We start from the raw sequence: 12,080 nt of genomic DNA, 5'->3' as shown, positions 1-12,080 counted from the left end.
GAAAATCCTAATGTTCAAAATATAAGCCAGACTAAGAAGCGCGTTCTAATTTTTATTTTGCAATACACTGAACAAGATATATGACAGTTCTTCAAACATTGTATCATAAAATTTCAGGACAGCATCAAATATACCAATACTGTTCCATAGAAAAGGAAGTATGTCACCTTTTCTTGCAGGCGTTCGACTTTATCAGTTACAGAGGAATATTCTGCCTCAAGCATCTTCTTTTCAAATTCGACACCTTTTGAAGCTACCAGCTACAAGCCATTTTCATGGAAAATTAGTTGAGAAGATATAAGGAATATTTTGACTAAACGAAGGAGCAAAAGATGCTCACATTATCCCTGTTTTGGTGCATAGCTGATATTTTCCTTCTCAATTCTACAAGAGGAAACAATATATCTTAGTAACCAAGAACTGGTTGTCAATAAAAATTGTCTATTTGCTCCACAAAGTTAAATATGTCAAAACATAGATGAAAAGGCTCAACAATCCTTCAGGGTTTCCCCATTAATGACAATGTTCTTGAATAGCAACACAAATTGATTCTAAAAATGGTGCCATTGTGTACTTATTTATAAGATGATTAACCGGAGTATTCTGCATATACATATCGAGTATTCAATAATTAAATTAAATATCCATTATTTATTGACGTGAAGTTCAATATCAAACTCGGGGATTAAAAACAAAAAGCATGAAAATGCAGAATCCTTAGAAAGAAATATAGAAGCACAACAGCTCTGTGCAGTAAATATGAAGCGCATGAAAATTGGAAAAAGAGAATTAAATCTCTGCCCAAGAAACAAGCTTTGATGCGCAATACTGCAAGTTCTTTGGAGTGACAAGCCTCTAGGTTACCAGGGCCACATTTAGACAAGTCATTCTGGGAATGATACATAGGCACACATACTGCAAGAACTAAAAAGAGAGGCATAGAAACTACAGTTACTTCCCAATTAAGATAAGAAAGCACACCTTCATGAGTTCCTTCTTTCAACTGAATCTTTTGACGAAGTTCAGCAATACGATCAACCTGGTCCACCCGTGCACAAAATCACGAGTAAATCAATTTGCTATCACACGAGCATATAGAGGCAATTGTGCAATTTCAGTTCAACCATTTCACAAGGTCGATTTTGAAACCTAATTGAATAACCAACACTAACCTCCTAATGTGTTGATAAATTACTTGCTTAATGATAACTACTGAGCAAAAACTGAAAACAAGCATGATAAAAAAAAATAATAATAATAAAAAATAAAATATACATAAAATTAAAGAGATCCAGGTCCTCCTTTAGTCTAGAGTTTTCTTAAGTTATTCATGGATCATTTAACAGTCACTGGAAAAGTAAAAAGAAAGACAAGAAACCAAAAAAGGGTGGGGAGAGAGAAAGAGAGAACAAAGGAAAAAGCGACACAAAAACCAACTGAAGAGGTTTTCAAGTACCTCAACTTCAAGATTTTTCTGTGAAGCAGCAAGAGACCTAGCAAGGTCGGCATTCGTGGTCTGCAAAATACAGAAAGCAATGAGAAAACATACTGTTAACCATAATAATGATAAGACTAAAAATAGCAAGAAGAATAATTAAAGGACAAAAATTAAAACCTGATAAGATGTCAACTATAGAGCTAAAGCTTAAATCTAAATTAAAGAAAACACAAGTCGTCACAGAACTACCTCAAGTTTTGACAATCTCACAAGTGCTTCCATTCGAGTATTATTATGTTTCTGCTTCTCTAAATCAGCAGCATCCATAACCTCCATCATTGTTGTCTGCAGTTCTGAAGCCTGGAAAAATTACCAAATAAGTACTGACTGTAGAATTGGTCTTACGAAGGCGTATCAACTAAGGTATCATAAAAATAGTCAGGAAATAAATCAATTCAACAAACAGAAGAATCAACAGGAAAAAGATGGACCACGATTGAAAGAGTTTATAGCTTATGAAAAAATGGGTAAAAGATTCGCAAACAAGTAGCTCCTAGTTGATCAGAGAATATAACAACCGGTAAGCATGTTTAAATTGGAGAAAATTTCCTATGATTAGTATTATAAGGAATAACTACATCATTAAATCATAAACAATTTAGTAGGACGAACTATTGTAGCACAGTCCATAACAATGGTGTTAAGAATGGAACAGGTGAAAAGAGTGGAGAAATTACTCATGGAGGACAATTAAGTTTCAAACTTCTTCAGGCTCTAGAGAGACTTTTCCGTACATTTGTATCACATAATATTAAGAGTAACCATCTTCATTCACTTACTATTGCAGAATTTGTATTTTATCTCAAAATATGCACTTCTCTCGGTAACAAATGCCTATTCATTGTTTGGCTTTATCTAGATAACAATATTGTCACAAAAAAATGCAAGAACTCATTTTACAACAATGCATAAACATAGACTTTAAAATATCAAAAAAGACCAGCTATCTCTTATATAATTAAATACATTTACATGCCTTGAGGGTCACATAACTGAAAACCCATTGTCAAGTCTCCAGAAATAGCTGGAGCAAAGAATACTTTCAATGAGCTAACGCCAGCAAATAGAATGACATGGTTTTGAAGTAACTTTATCAATCACTGTAATAATTATTTCAATAATAGGACATCAAAATCACGTGGCATAGCCCTGAAAGTACTGACCTCTCGTACTTGCTGTTTGGCACGCTCTTCAAGTACTTTCTCTAAACTCTGTTTCTCCCCTTCCAATTTAGCAACCTGATTCTCACGATCTTTGATAGCGTCAACTGCTTTGGCAGCTGCCCTTTCTGCCAGAATCTGCTGCCTTCTCTTTATCCTTTCTGCCCTCTCTCGTTCTCTCTCTGAATCTGAAGATGAAGTTGAATCTGTCTCAGAATCAGACTCATCGTCGCTTCGGGAAGAAAAACCCTTCTTCATAGAACTTGAACTTCTGGAACCTACTTTCGACTTATTGTTCTTTAACATTGCACTCTTAAACCTCTCGCCATCCTTCAATTGAGACTTCATATCCGATTTCCCATCAAGTGAAACTGGGACCATCTCCGTGGGATGATTGTCATTTATCAAACCATCTGTAGGATGTAGCTTCTCCCCATCTCCAATGCCATTCAACTCTTTATTTTTTCCTATATATGCCTCATTCTTGTTATCAGGTATAAGTGCATCACTCATGTCCTTTCGAACTGATTCACCTCCATCACTCTGAAACTCAGTAATCAAAGTTCTTGGCATCACATCTCCAACGTCACTTGCCCTCCCACTATCCAAACTACCACCTCCATTTGCGTTATTCTCCAACTCAACATTAGATTTTCTTGAACTCTTCGGAACACCATTATTCTGGTCCTTATCTGTCCTTATCCCCTCTAGTGCCTTCGACCCTGATCTCCCCTGTTTCTTACCATCTTTCTTCAAACCTCTAATCCCTAACGCTCCAATGCTACTCTGACTCCCAGTCACACCTCCACCTGCCATATTCTTGTTCGGCACTCTCAATAATTCCGTCCAATCACCATCCGTTGGTGGGCCACTCGAATTTGACTTAGAGTTGATATTCATTGATAGCCCGACATCATTATCCCGTTTAATACTACTATCACTGCGACTAATTACCTTTAAATCATGTTTTTCATTGACATTTTCTGGCACCTTCTTTTTGAGCTGTTCCTTAATCAACGACCTAGTTTCCCCCGTTCTTGTCGAGGTTTCAAGACGTACTTGTTCATCGGATCGCGGCTTTTCATTCTTACCTAATGATTCTGCAGCTTGCTGATCGATCTTTACCGTCCAATAAAAAATTCAAATAAATAATCCAAGTTTGTGTATAATTGATTACAATGCAGGAACTACCAAAATTAAACTACAAATCATCTGAATTCAAGAAAATAAAAAAGAGAAAAATATTGGAGATTTACCTGATGGAGGAGAGTTTCAGCGGCTTTGAGCTTGGAAGAGATCCAATGAGCCATAGAACCGTCGGATTTTCGGAATTGAAATTCCTACTGTTGGATCCAATCGCTAAAATGGGTGCTTGACTGTGTTGAATCGCGGGATATTTTTGAGTGTATTGTTAATTTTTTTTTTTNCATTTTCTCTCAAAACCCCACGACGATTTGACGAACTTCGTCTCTCTAAACCCAACGTCGAAGTCGAACGTCCACACTCCAGCGTCAGTGGTAGTCTGGTAGAGTATGTATACTTCGTTATTTTCTATTCGTATTTTCTTTTTGTAGACTATGTATACTTCGTTATTTTCTATTCGTATTTTCTTTTTTTCTTATTTTTTTTGTTATAAATGCAGAAAATGCAAATCTGCAATAAACTTCAGGAATTAAGAATTGCTTGGCCATTCTCAATTTTGGGTGTGTTTTGATCGACTTAAAGGGAAATATATCTATGCATTCGCAAGTCCCTTGTACAAAATAGGAAAAGGCTCTTCCCTGTATTCGTTATGGATGCCCTTCTTTTATTGAGTGGGTTGCTTTGAATTGAAACCCTGGATGTGAAGAGATGCTGTTTCTGGATATTAGGTGTCATGCCGAGTCTGATTAGAAAATTTCTGGTTTACAAATATGGATTTAAGCTCGTGAATTTTAGGGGCCTTTTGATTTCTCTTGAGGTTGCCAATAGTTAATTCCTGGAGGTTGTACTGGGGAAGAAGTTAAACTAATAACTAGTGGAGTGGGTCGAGTGGGAGGGGGATTAATGTAAATGTAATTCATCCAATTTAGTTAAACTAATAACTAGTCACTTTGTTTCAGCCACATATATATAATTGTTATTGGATAGTTATTTGATGGATATTTGGTGGACTATACTATTTTATGTTTTAAATTTATTGATGTTGGAAGACTATATTAATGTTGTTTTAAATTTAGTGTTTTGGTGACTTTAATATTTGTTTACAGGTTGTCCCAACCCGACCAACCCAATCCAAACTGACTGACATTTGGTTGGGTTGGGTTGGGTTGGGTTGAACATCAATCAAACCGATCACGTTGGATTGGGATAAAAATTGACCCAACCCAACCCAATCCACGCCCACCCCTACTCACAGCATTCCCATGAAAACAAAAAGGTTGAAGGTTGACACTTTCTTCTTCCTTAACTTCAACCCACACCGGTCATCATTGGAACCCACATTGCCAATCGTTATCGGCACCGCTTTCCGAAGACAATCTCCACCACTCAAAGGACGTAGGGTAGACTATGAAAATTGAAAATGTCGATGTGCAAAATATGAAGTCAAAATTAGAGCAATTTGTGACACAATTGAATCAATTGAGGGTATACTCATCATTATTTGGTGTTGTTGAGGGATTATGGGTTGAATTTGGTGTAAAAAGACCAATTTTGTGGAAACAATACCCAAACCATGTGAATTGATGGAATTGCCTCGTTTTGTTGTCAAGCCAAACCTCTGTCAAATGGAGCTGTTTTTGGACGATGTCTCACCATGAATTGGAGCACCTGAATGAGATGAATCGATTGGCAACAATGCCCGACTGTATGTGCCATTGGAGTTACCGAATTTTAAAGTAGGACCGCACAACTATATGAGTTTTCTTGGTTTTATTTTCAAATGTACAGTGACAAATATGGTGGCAATAGACGGAGACAGAATTGTTAGTGGGTGGGGGTGATGTCGACAGTGTGGGTCGAAGGTGGTGCGGTGACTGTTTTGGGTAAGGTTTGCCAGAGAAGAAGATAGGCGGTTTTGATTGGGGATGGGGTCTTTTTGGTTTTTTATTTTTTATTCCTAATTTTTTTTTTATTTTTTATAATATGAAATTAACTAAGTTACCATTTTATCCTAACCAAATTTGGTCAATATTAATTCTTTGGTCAACTAATGGTCAAAGTGAAGGTTTTAATCCAGTTGGACCTCTACTGCATATTTTCCAAAGGTTAAGGACTTTTGTTGGCACAAAACGAATGTTAAGGTAAAGTTTGCAAAAATTGAAAATGTTTAAAATCGTTACTTCAATTTTCCTTTTAAACTTTTCAAAATGTCAATTAGATTTTTACGTATATCACAATGAATTCACCAAAAATTCACGAATCTAAAAAAATGTAACAGGATGTGCCTGTCATCTCCAATGAGACCTTCGTGAGCCCATATGTAAGCATATTTATTTATTTGGAAAAATTAGAGTGTGTTCGAAATCTTACAATGTAATAATAAAAACAATTATTCAATATGAACAACAATGACTAGTTTGTGTAGAAGCAAAGATCACATCAATGCATATAATTTCTTTAGTCCCCTGCAGTATTGAATCAGCCCTTTTATCATTTATCTCTCAAGTCTTTTTTTACTGTTTATTTCATGAATTCTGCCTACCATTTGATGAAATGCCTCTTCCACGTTCAAATTCTCTTTAGCAGATATTTCAATAAAGACTATTTCTTCTAGTAGTGCTGAACTTTGCCCATCTTCTACATTGACTTTTCTTGAATTACTCAAATCAGACTTGTCGCCTACTAGAATAATCATCGTGTCTGAGCCTCCAAACTCCTTTCTTCGTATGGCCATTTTTTCTCGAATGTCACCCTCCTCGTTATGTCGGAGACGAGCCAGGAGCAAGGCGCCTAGCTCTCCTCTGTAGTAGGAACTCGTTATGGCCTAAATCTACACAAAAGATTGTTTCTAATGTCAACAAGATTATAGAAGCTTTCTTGGGCGATAATCAAATGAATGAAACCCTTTTTGTGTACGTTTGTCAGTAGTCCATATAATGATAATTTATTCACTACCCCAAAAACAGATTATACATATGGAGAAGTGAAAAATTGTATGGACATCATACTTCATTCTTTATATGGATATATTGGATTTTTTCTTTGTGAATTCCTATACGAAGCTTTTTTAAAATGTATTTCTAAGTATTCGTTGATTATGAACATGTTTTCCTCTAATTCTATGAACTTTGCTAGAAAATTCTTTTCTTAAATATCATTCGAAGAAAACTCAGATTTTCGTCCATTCACCTTTAGTAGTCCCGAATTCTACATTATCACGTTATGCAAGAGAAACCCAGCGTGCCAAAAATGCTGTAGATACAAAGATTTCAACTTTTTTTGGTCCAATTCTAGCCAATCCTACACGCCATATCCCATTTGGTTTACCATGTGACAATATTGATAATGACATTATGGCTGTTCCCAATTGCTGTTGGCGTTGTATTAAAAACATATTAAGAAATCCCACTACATACATTTTGAAATTACATTCCTAGTAACAAGTGTCTCTATCTATCATGAAGGTCCAATGAAACTGTTCCACGTTGCTATGAACTAATTGTCTTATTGGGTTTTCCTTGACTACTTGTCACCAATCGGTGAAAGTATAAGGCGTTAATGCCACGTCAATTATATCAAGTAGTAATAAGTAGCTTAAGAACAAAGCAAGAAATGTATAATAATTCCTTACTCTCAAAAAATTGTCGTTTGATTTTGACCAGCTCTGGGTGATAAGGTTTGTTGGGATAAAAAAGACTAATTAAAATTTGAGTCAAAGTCAACAATTTATTTTAATCACAGAACCCATAAGTATGGGTTTGCAATCACACATTCCGTGAACTTTTACTAAAATTCTGATTTTTATCTAAACCAAACATGGAAACATGAATTATCGAAACACCACCACAGACGCACACGAGAATTTGCCAACCTGAAGCTGGTTTTGCTGCATGCAGATCCACTTTCATGCACTACATCCGAATCCAAGTAGAAAATATGGAATGTAAAGGCATTTTCAGATAAAAGATTAATAATTTTTTTAATCAAAATAACAAAATTTCAAGAAATGTTAACAGAACAAAAGTGTTGATTATAAACTACAACATATTCATTCCTCTCTGAGTATCATAATCTGATAAGTCTCCATTAGCCGGACCAAATGGTGGTGCATTATAACCGTATACATCGAAAACCCTATCATCCGAACCCATGTACCCACCTTCTCTTCCTTTAAAGGTTTGTATTGGTGAAGCCCACGGACCTGGAGTCGAGACATTAGAGCTCGAGGCCTCTTGATTTAGATTTGGTGCGTTATGATTCTGTGGCGAATTTCCGCTAGTCTTTTTGTTGCTGGGATTTGCTGCTGTCAGGGTTATAGATGCCGACTGCTGTTGTTGCATTTGCAGCTGGTTCTTCATTGGTGACTTCGGACGAAGAGCCTCTATTTCGGGAGTAGTAAGGACAAGGTGTGGTGCCTCCGGCGGTGGATTTCTTCCTCCCCCTCCTTGCCAAATTTTTCCGTCCTTATCCATGAAACTCCTAATATATGCCTGAAAATTCCCAAGTTACATGTCAGCATGTTTAGCTAAACTTAAAAAGTGAAAGAAAAAAAAATCATCAGTGAAAGTTCAAGAAAGCCAGCAAAACACGCAAATCTCTTGAACATTGAACTGCCTGCCCTATGGGGCACGGTAATTACACGAGATTCAAATGGATCCTGCTAATGTCATGCATGCCATTTACAATTGCAACAATAAGTGCATGTCACTGGACTACAGAATTTATTGTTTAACACTGTCTAGTACCATCCAATCCTCCATTCCAAACACGACAGAAGTGGCTTAAACAGTAATACAAAACCTGCTTTTTTTCAGGTAATTCCGAGATGAAATAGTTTTTTAAAATTGATTTCTCTTGGAATCAAAGGTTGAACTAAAGAGGTAATTTGCATAAGAAACATTTGGGGAGCCTTGTCATTCTCCTGCTCCCCTTTACTCTCTTCCAACAGAAAATAATAAAGGCCTTTCCTATTTCACTATCTCATCTATCATAAACAATTTCATGAGCAAAGCTAGAAATTATATGATCGGGGAATGGACATTAGCTTTATAACAGCCATCGGTCTCAGCCTAGTATAAACCCCTATTTGGTTTGACTAAAATAAAAATTTTAGTAGATTTTGATGAAAATTGATGAAATGTGTGAGTGAAAAGTTAATAAAAGTTTTGGGTCTCATAAAATGTGCGGTTGATAATGAATTTGAATAAAAAATGAGTATCAAAAAATTGGGGCCAAACAGGGGCTAAGCATCTACTATCAATCGATTCTGAATATCTTCTTCATCTCGGCATGACACCAAATGTCCTAGAAGATCAACCCACTTTTAAATGCTGATAAAATTTCATTTCACAGAAGTTCGTCAAAAAATTGTGCTGAACGGATAGCACATATCTTTCTTACTAGGACAGCACAAAACTATTCTTTTCCATCGTCTTTTTCCATTTCAAGAAGCCAAAGGTAGAAAAGTTAACCAATGTTGAACAGATAGGAAAGTTTACCTCGGAATTAAAGTTCGAGGAAGATAATCCATTTCCAACTGTCAACCAGCCAGAACGAATGTTATGATCTTCACCGAAAAGCTCAAGCCTTCTCCGTCCAAGAGCAAAATGTTCAATTATCCGATACATATCTTCAGGCTTTGCAGTTGATCCTGCAAATATATTTGGCAGTGAAGTTTATAATACCAGTCAGAACCAACAGAAAATGCAAATCAAAAGAGGGCGTATCTCTGCAGTGCGGTGAAATTATACCCCGATTAGTCAACAAGAATGTAAGAATAATACTTTTCAAGTGTTAGGATTACATGGTAAACATTCAGTTTGATGAATTGCTCGTAACTACTTACCTAAAGGTATTCACTTTTTCTTTTCCTAAGAAAACGAATTCTTCACACTCACATATCAAATCTAGTTTCAAGTAATCACAAATAAAAACCTTAATCCATACTTCAAGATACAAAGTGGCAAAACTGAAAAAAATAAAGGTGCAAAGGACCAGTTTGAAGCTTGATAGAATTGCTTAGAAGCAAACACAGGTATGCAACACTTTAAATTGTTTACTCTCAATTGATGACATGATTATATTTAAATATGTGTTGTCCTGTGGAAGAACAGATGCAAAAAGGACAGAACAAAAAATAGCAGTAAAAATAAAGTACTTAAGATTAAATCGGGAAAATTACAAATCTTTGCAGGTCTAGTTTAAAGCTTGCTTGAATCTATTAAACACAATGGAGGTGTGTAAACGTTTTCAATGCTTAAGCATGAATCCTCATTGTTGGCAAATTTAATATAGAAGTGTTAAACATTGTTCAATCCATTTCCGTCATATAAAAAAGAAAAAAAACATGTAAAAAATCTTGGGAGAGTAGTAATGAAATTCCAAAATCAATTGGAATAACTTTAGAGCAAACCACGTTCCCAGATAAAGCTACTAATTCGCTAGTAATAAGAAAGCTGACAGAAGAAGGTAAGTTTTACAGATGAAGAAAAGGAAAGGGAAAACAAAGAATAGATACAGATACTGAGATGCATGACAAACTGGAAATGTAGTAAATACTTGGCAAGTAAAAATTTCAGTCTAGTATTTCAAGATTGGAAAATAAAGAGGATATAAATTTACAAACGAGTTCAAAGATAAAAATTCATAGCAGGGAAGGGACTACCTAATACTTACTAACAACGGTAAAATCCAAGGTTACACTTACCATAAGGAGGCTCCTCAGCAATTATTACATCAGTGTCAATGTTGGCATGGATTATGTGACCATCAGTACTGCGACGTACAGTTCCTTTTATTCCCATCAAGCAGTGTTCCTTCACAATGATGACAATGCAGCTATGAGGACATAGAATATACCAACACAGATACATTTTCACATACACCCAAACATAAAATTAAAATAGCAACACAGCAGCATGAATGTCAAACTGAATTAACATGATCTATAGCAGAAAAAAACTCCTTACAAACACTTTAAGCCCCCGTTTCGCTCCTATTCTTTCCTCATTAAAAATGAAAAATATGACCGTTATCCATCACATCAAGTCACCAAATTTGAATTTCTATCTCTTGTGTGGAATCCGATTATATTTTTCATTCTCATTCTTCCAAAAATGAGAAACAAACAGGGGCTAAATTGATGCAGTGTAAGTTGATTACTCCACTAATTGATAAAACCATTACACACTAACATAGTTAAATGTCCCAGAATTAATATTTCAAACACACTAATTTTTCAAGATATTACCTATATTACTTTTATTCAGTAAAATAAGTAATGGTTTGGAATTTGCCTGAAATACTGAGTTGAAAGCAAAGCAATGATCCATTATACATTTTTTTTTGAGAAAGCCTTTTATTATTGTTTAGTTTGACAGATACTAAGATCTTCATTCAAATTAAAGTTAAGAGTAATGCATAAAACTACACAATTATATGCCTTCGAAATGGAGAACAAACTAATTTTTAATTGAATGTTAATCTTTATTACTAGCTCAAGGATTTACACATAGATTAGACAATATGTGAAGCTCTTTATCATTACATAGGCATTGAAAATAAGGTCATACGAAATTAAAAGCAGCCTTTCTGTATATTGAATTAAATGAATTTTAATGATTTCTATCATTAAGGACTTTCATCCTAGATACCTGTGAGATAATTGACATCCAATTTAGATTTTTCTCGTCATAATGTTATAACACTATTTCCGTCCAAAAGTTGAATATTCTTTTTTGGATTCATAAATCTTTCTCCTCATAAAAGAAAATAATTGGTGAGAACATACAGAATTTTAGAAATAGTATCTCCACTTATTATACTTAAGCATTATGATAAAGCGGACAAGAATTTATAACCTTTGAGCGCTGAAATAGAGTATGAGAATCGTGACGCAATCCAGGAGTTGCATTTGTTTTATTTGTCTTCACCCAACATATATCTTCACATCTGCGAAATCCCCACTGGATAAAACACGTAATGACAGTTAAACATAAAAAATTTCACATAAATTGAGAATTAAATCACAGAAACTTAATAGGCCCCAATTAAATAAACATATTCTAGAAGGATCAAGAACATGAGTGAAGACGGGGCTGCAACAAACTCTGTTAGAGGGGTTGAATGGGGAGGGAAAATCAGTTACAAGTAGCTTATAAATAGGGAAGAGTTGAAGGAGCATAAGCATGCAAATTAGTGAGTGAAAACTATATTGTGGAGTACAGCCCTCTCGAAAGGCTGATTGTATTTCCTTTTTTTTTTTTTTTTTTTTTTTTTTT

At 35.3% G+C, this 12,080-nt stretch overlaps 3 protein-coding genes and 1 long non-coding RNA gene across 4 annotated transcripts in view; 1 reads left to right on the top strand and 3 right to left on the bottom strand.

Annotated features, from left to right (window-relative positions):
• Positions 1-4,086, bottom strand: part of LOC111402184 (golgin candidate 2) — a 7,252-nt gene extending 3,166 nt beyond the window's left edge. The window contains exons 1-7 of the mRNA XM_023030337.1: positions 3,915-4,086; positions 2,662-3,777; positions 1,688-1,798; positions 1,457-1,516; positions 982-1,039; positions 341-384; positions 168-260 (exon numbers count right to left, since the gene is read on the bottom strand). Of these exons, the coding sequence (XP_022886105.1) occupies positions 168-260; positions 341-384; positions 982-1,039; positions 1,457-1,516; positions 1,688-1,798; positions 2,662-3,777; positions 3,915-3,968 (1,536 nt within the window). The 5' untranslated portion in view covers positions 3,969-4,086. The remainder of the gene's footprint in view (positions 1-167; positions 261-340; positions 385-981; positions 1,040-1,456; positions 1,517-1,687; positions 1,799-2,661; positions 3,778-3,914) is intronic.
• Positions 4,086-4,854, top strand: LOC111402185. The gene is made up of 2 exons (XR_002704199.1): positions 4,086-4,188; positions 4,301-4,854. It is a non-coding gene; the product is annotated as an uncharacterized LOC111402185 (long non-coding RNA).
• A 1,441-nt stretch (positions 4,855-6,295) lies between these two features.
• On the bottom strand, positions 6,296-7,709 carry LOC111400633 (ras-related protein RABA6a-like). Its single transcript, XM_023028032.1, has 2 exons — positions 7,572-7,709; positions 6,296-6,625 (listed from the first exon to the last, which is right to left on the bottom strand). Exons 1-2 carry the CDS (start codon positions 7,707-7,709, stop codon positions 6,296-6,298), a joined length of 468 nt encoding a protein of 155 aa, XP_022883800.1.
• A 49-nt stretch (positions 7,710-7,758) lies between these two features.
• LOC111402183 (methyltransferase-like protein 1) overlaps positions 7,759-12,080 on the bottom strand; it is a 10,745-nt gene continuing 6,423 nt past the window's right edge. Inside the window, exons 4-7 of the mRNA XM_023030336.1 lie at positions 11,661-11,765; positions 10,508-10,616; positions 9,300-9,451; positions 7,759-8,291 (exon numbers count right to left, since the gene is read on the bottom strand). Coding sequence (XP_022886104.1) covers positions 7,839-8,291; positions 9,300-9,451; positions 10,508-10,616; positions 11,661-11,765 — 819 coding nt within the window. The 3' untranslated portion in view covers positions 7,759-7,838. The remainder of the gene's footprint in view (positions 8,292-9,299; positions 9,452-10,507; positions 10,617-11,660; positions 11,766-12,080) is intronic.

The sequence above is a fragment of the Olea europaea genome, chromosome 10 (genome assembly GCF_002742605.1).
Source record: "Olea europaea var. sylvestris chromosome 10, O_europaea_v1, whole genome shotgun sequence".
NCBI classification, from domain to species: Eukaryota; Viridiplantae; Streptophyta; class Magnoliopsida; order Lamiales; family Oleaceae; genus Olea; species Olea europaea.
This window is presented reverse-complemented; position numbering and strand designations above follow the sequence as displayed.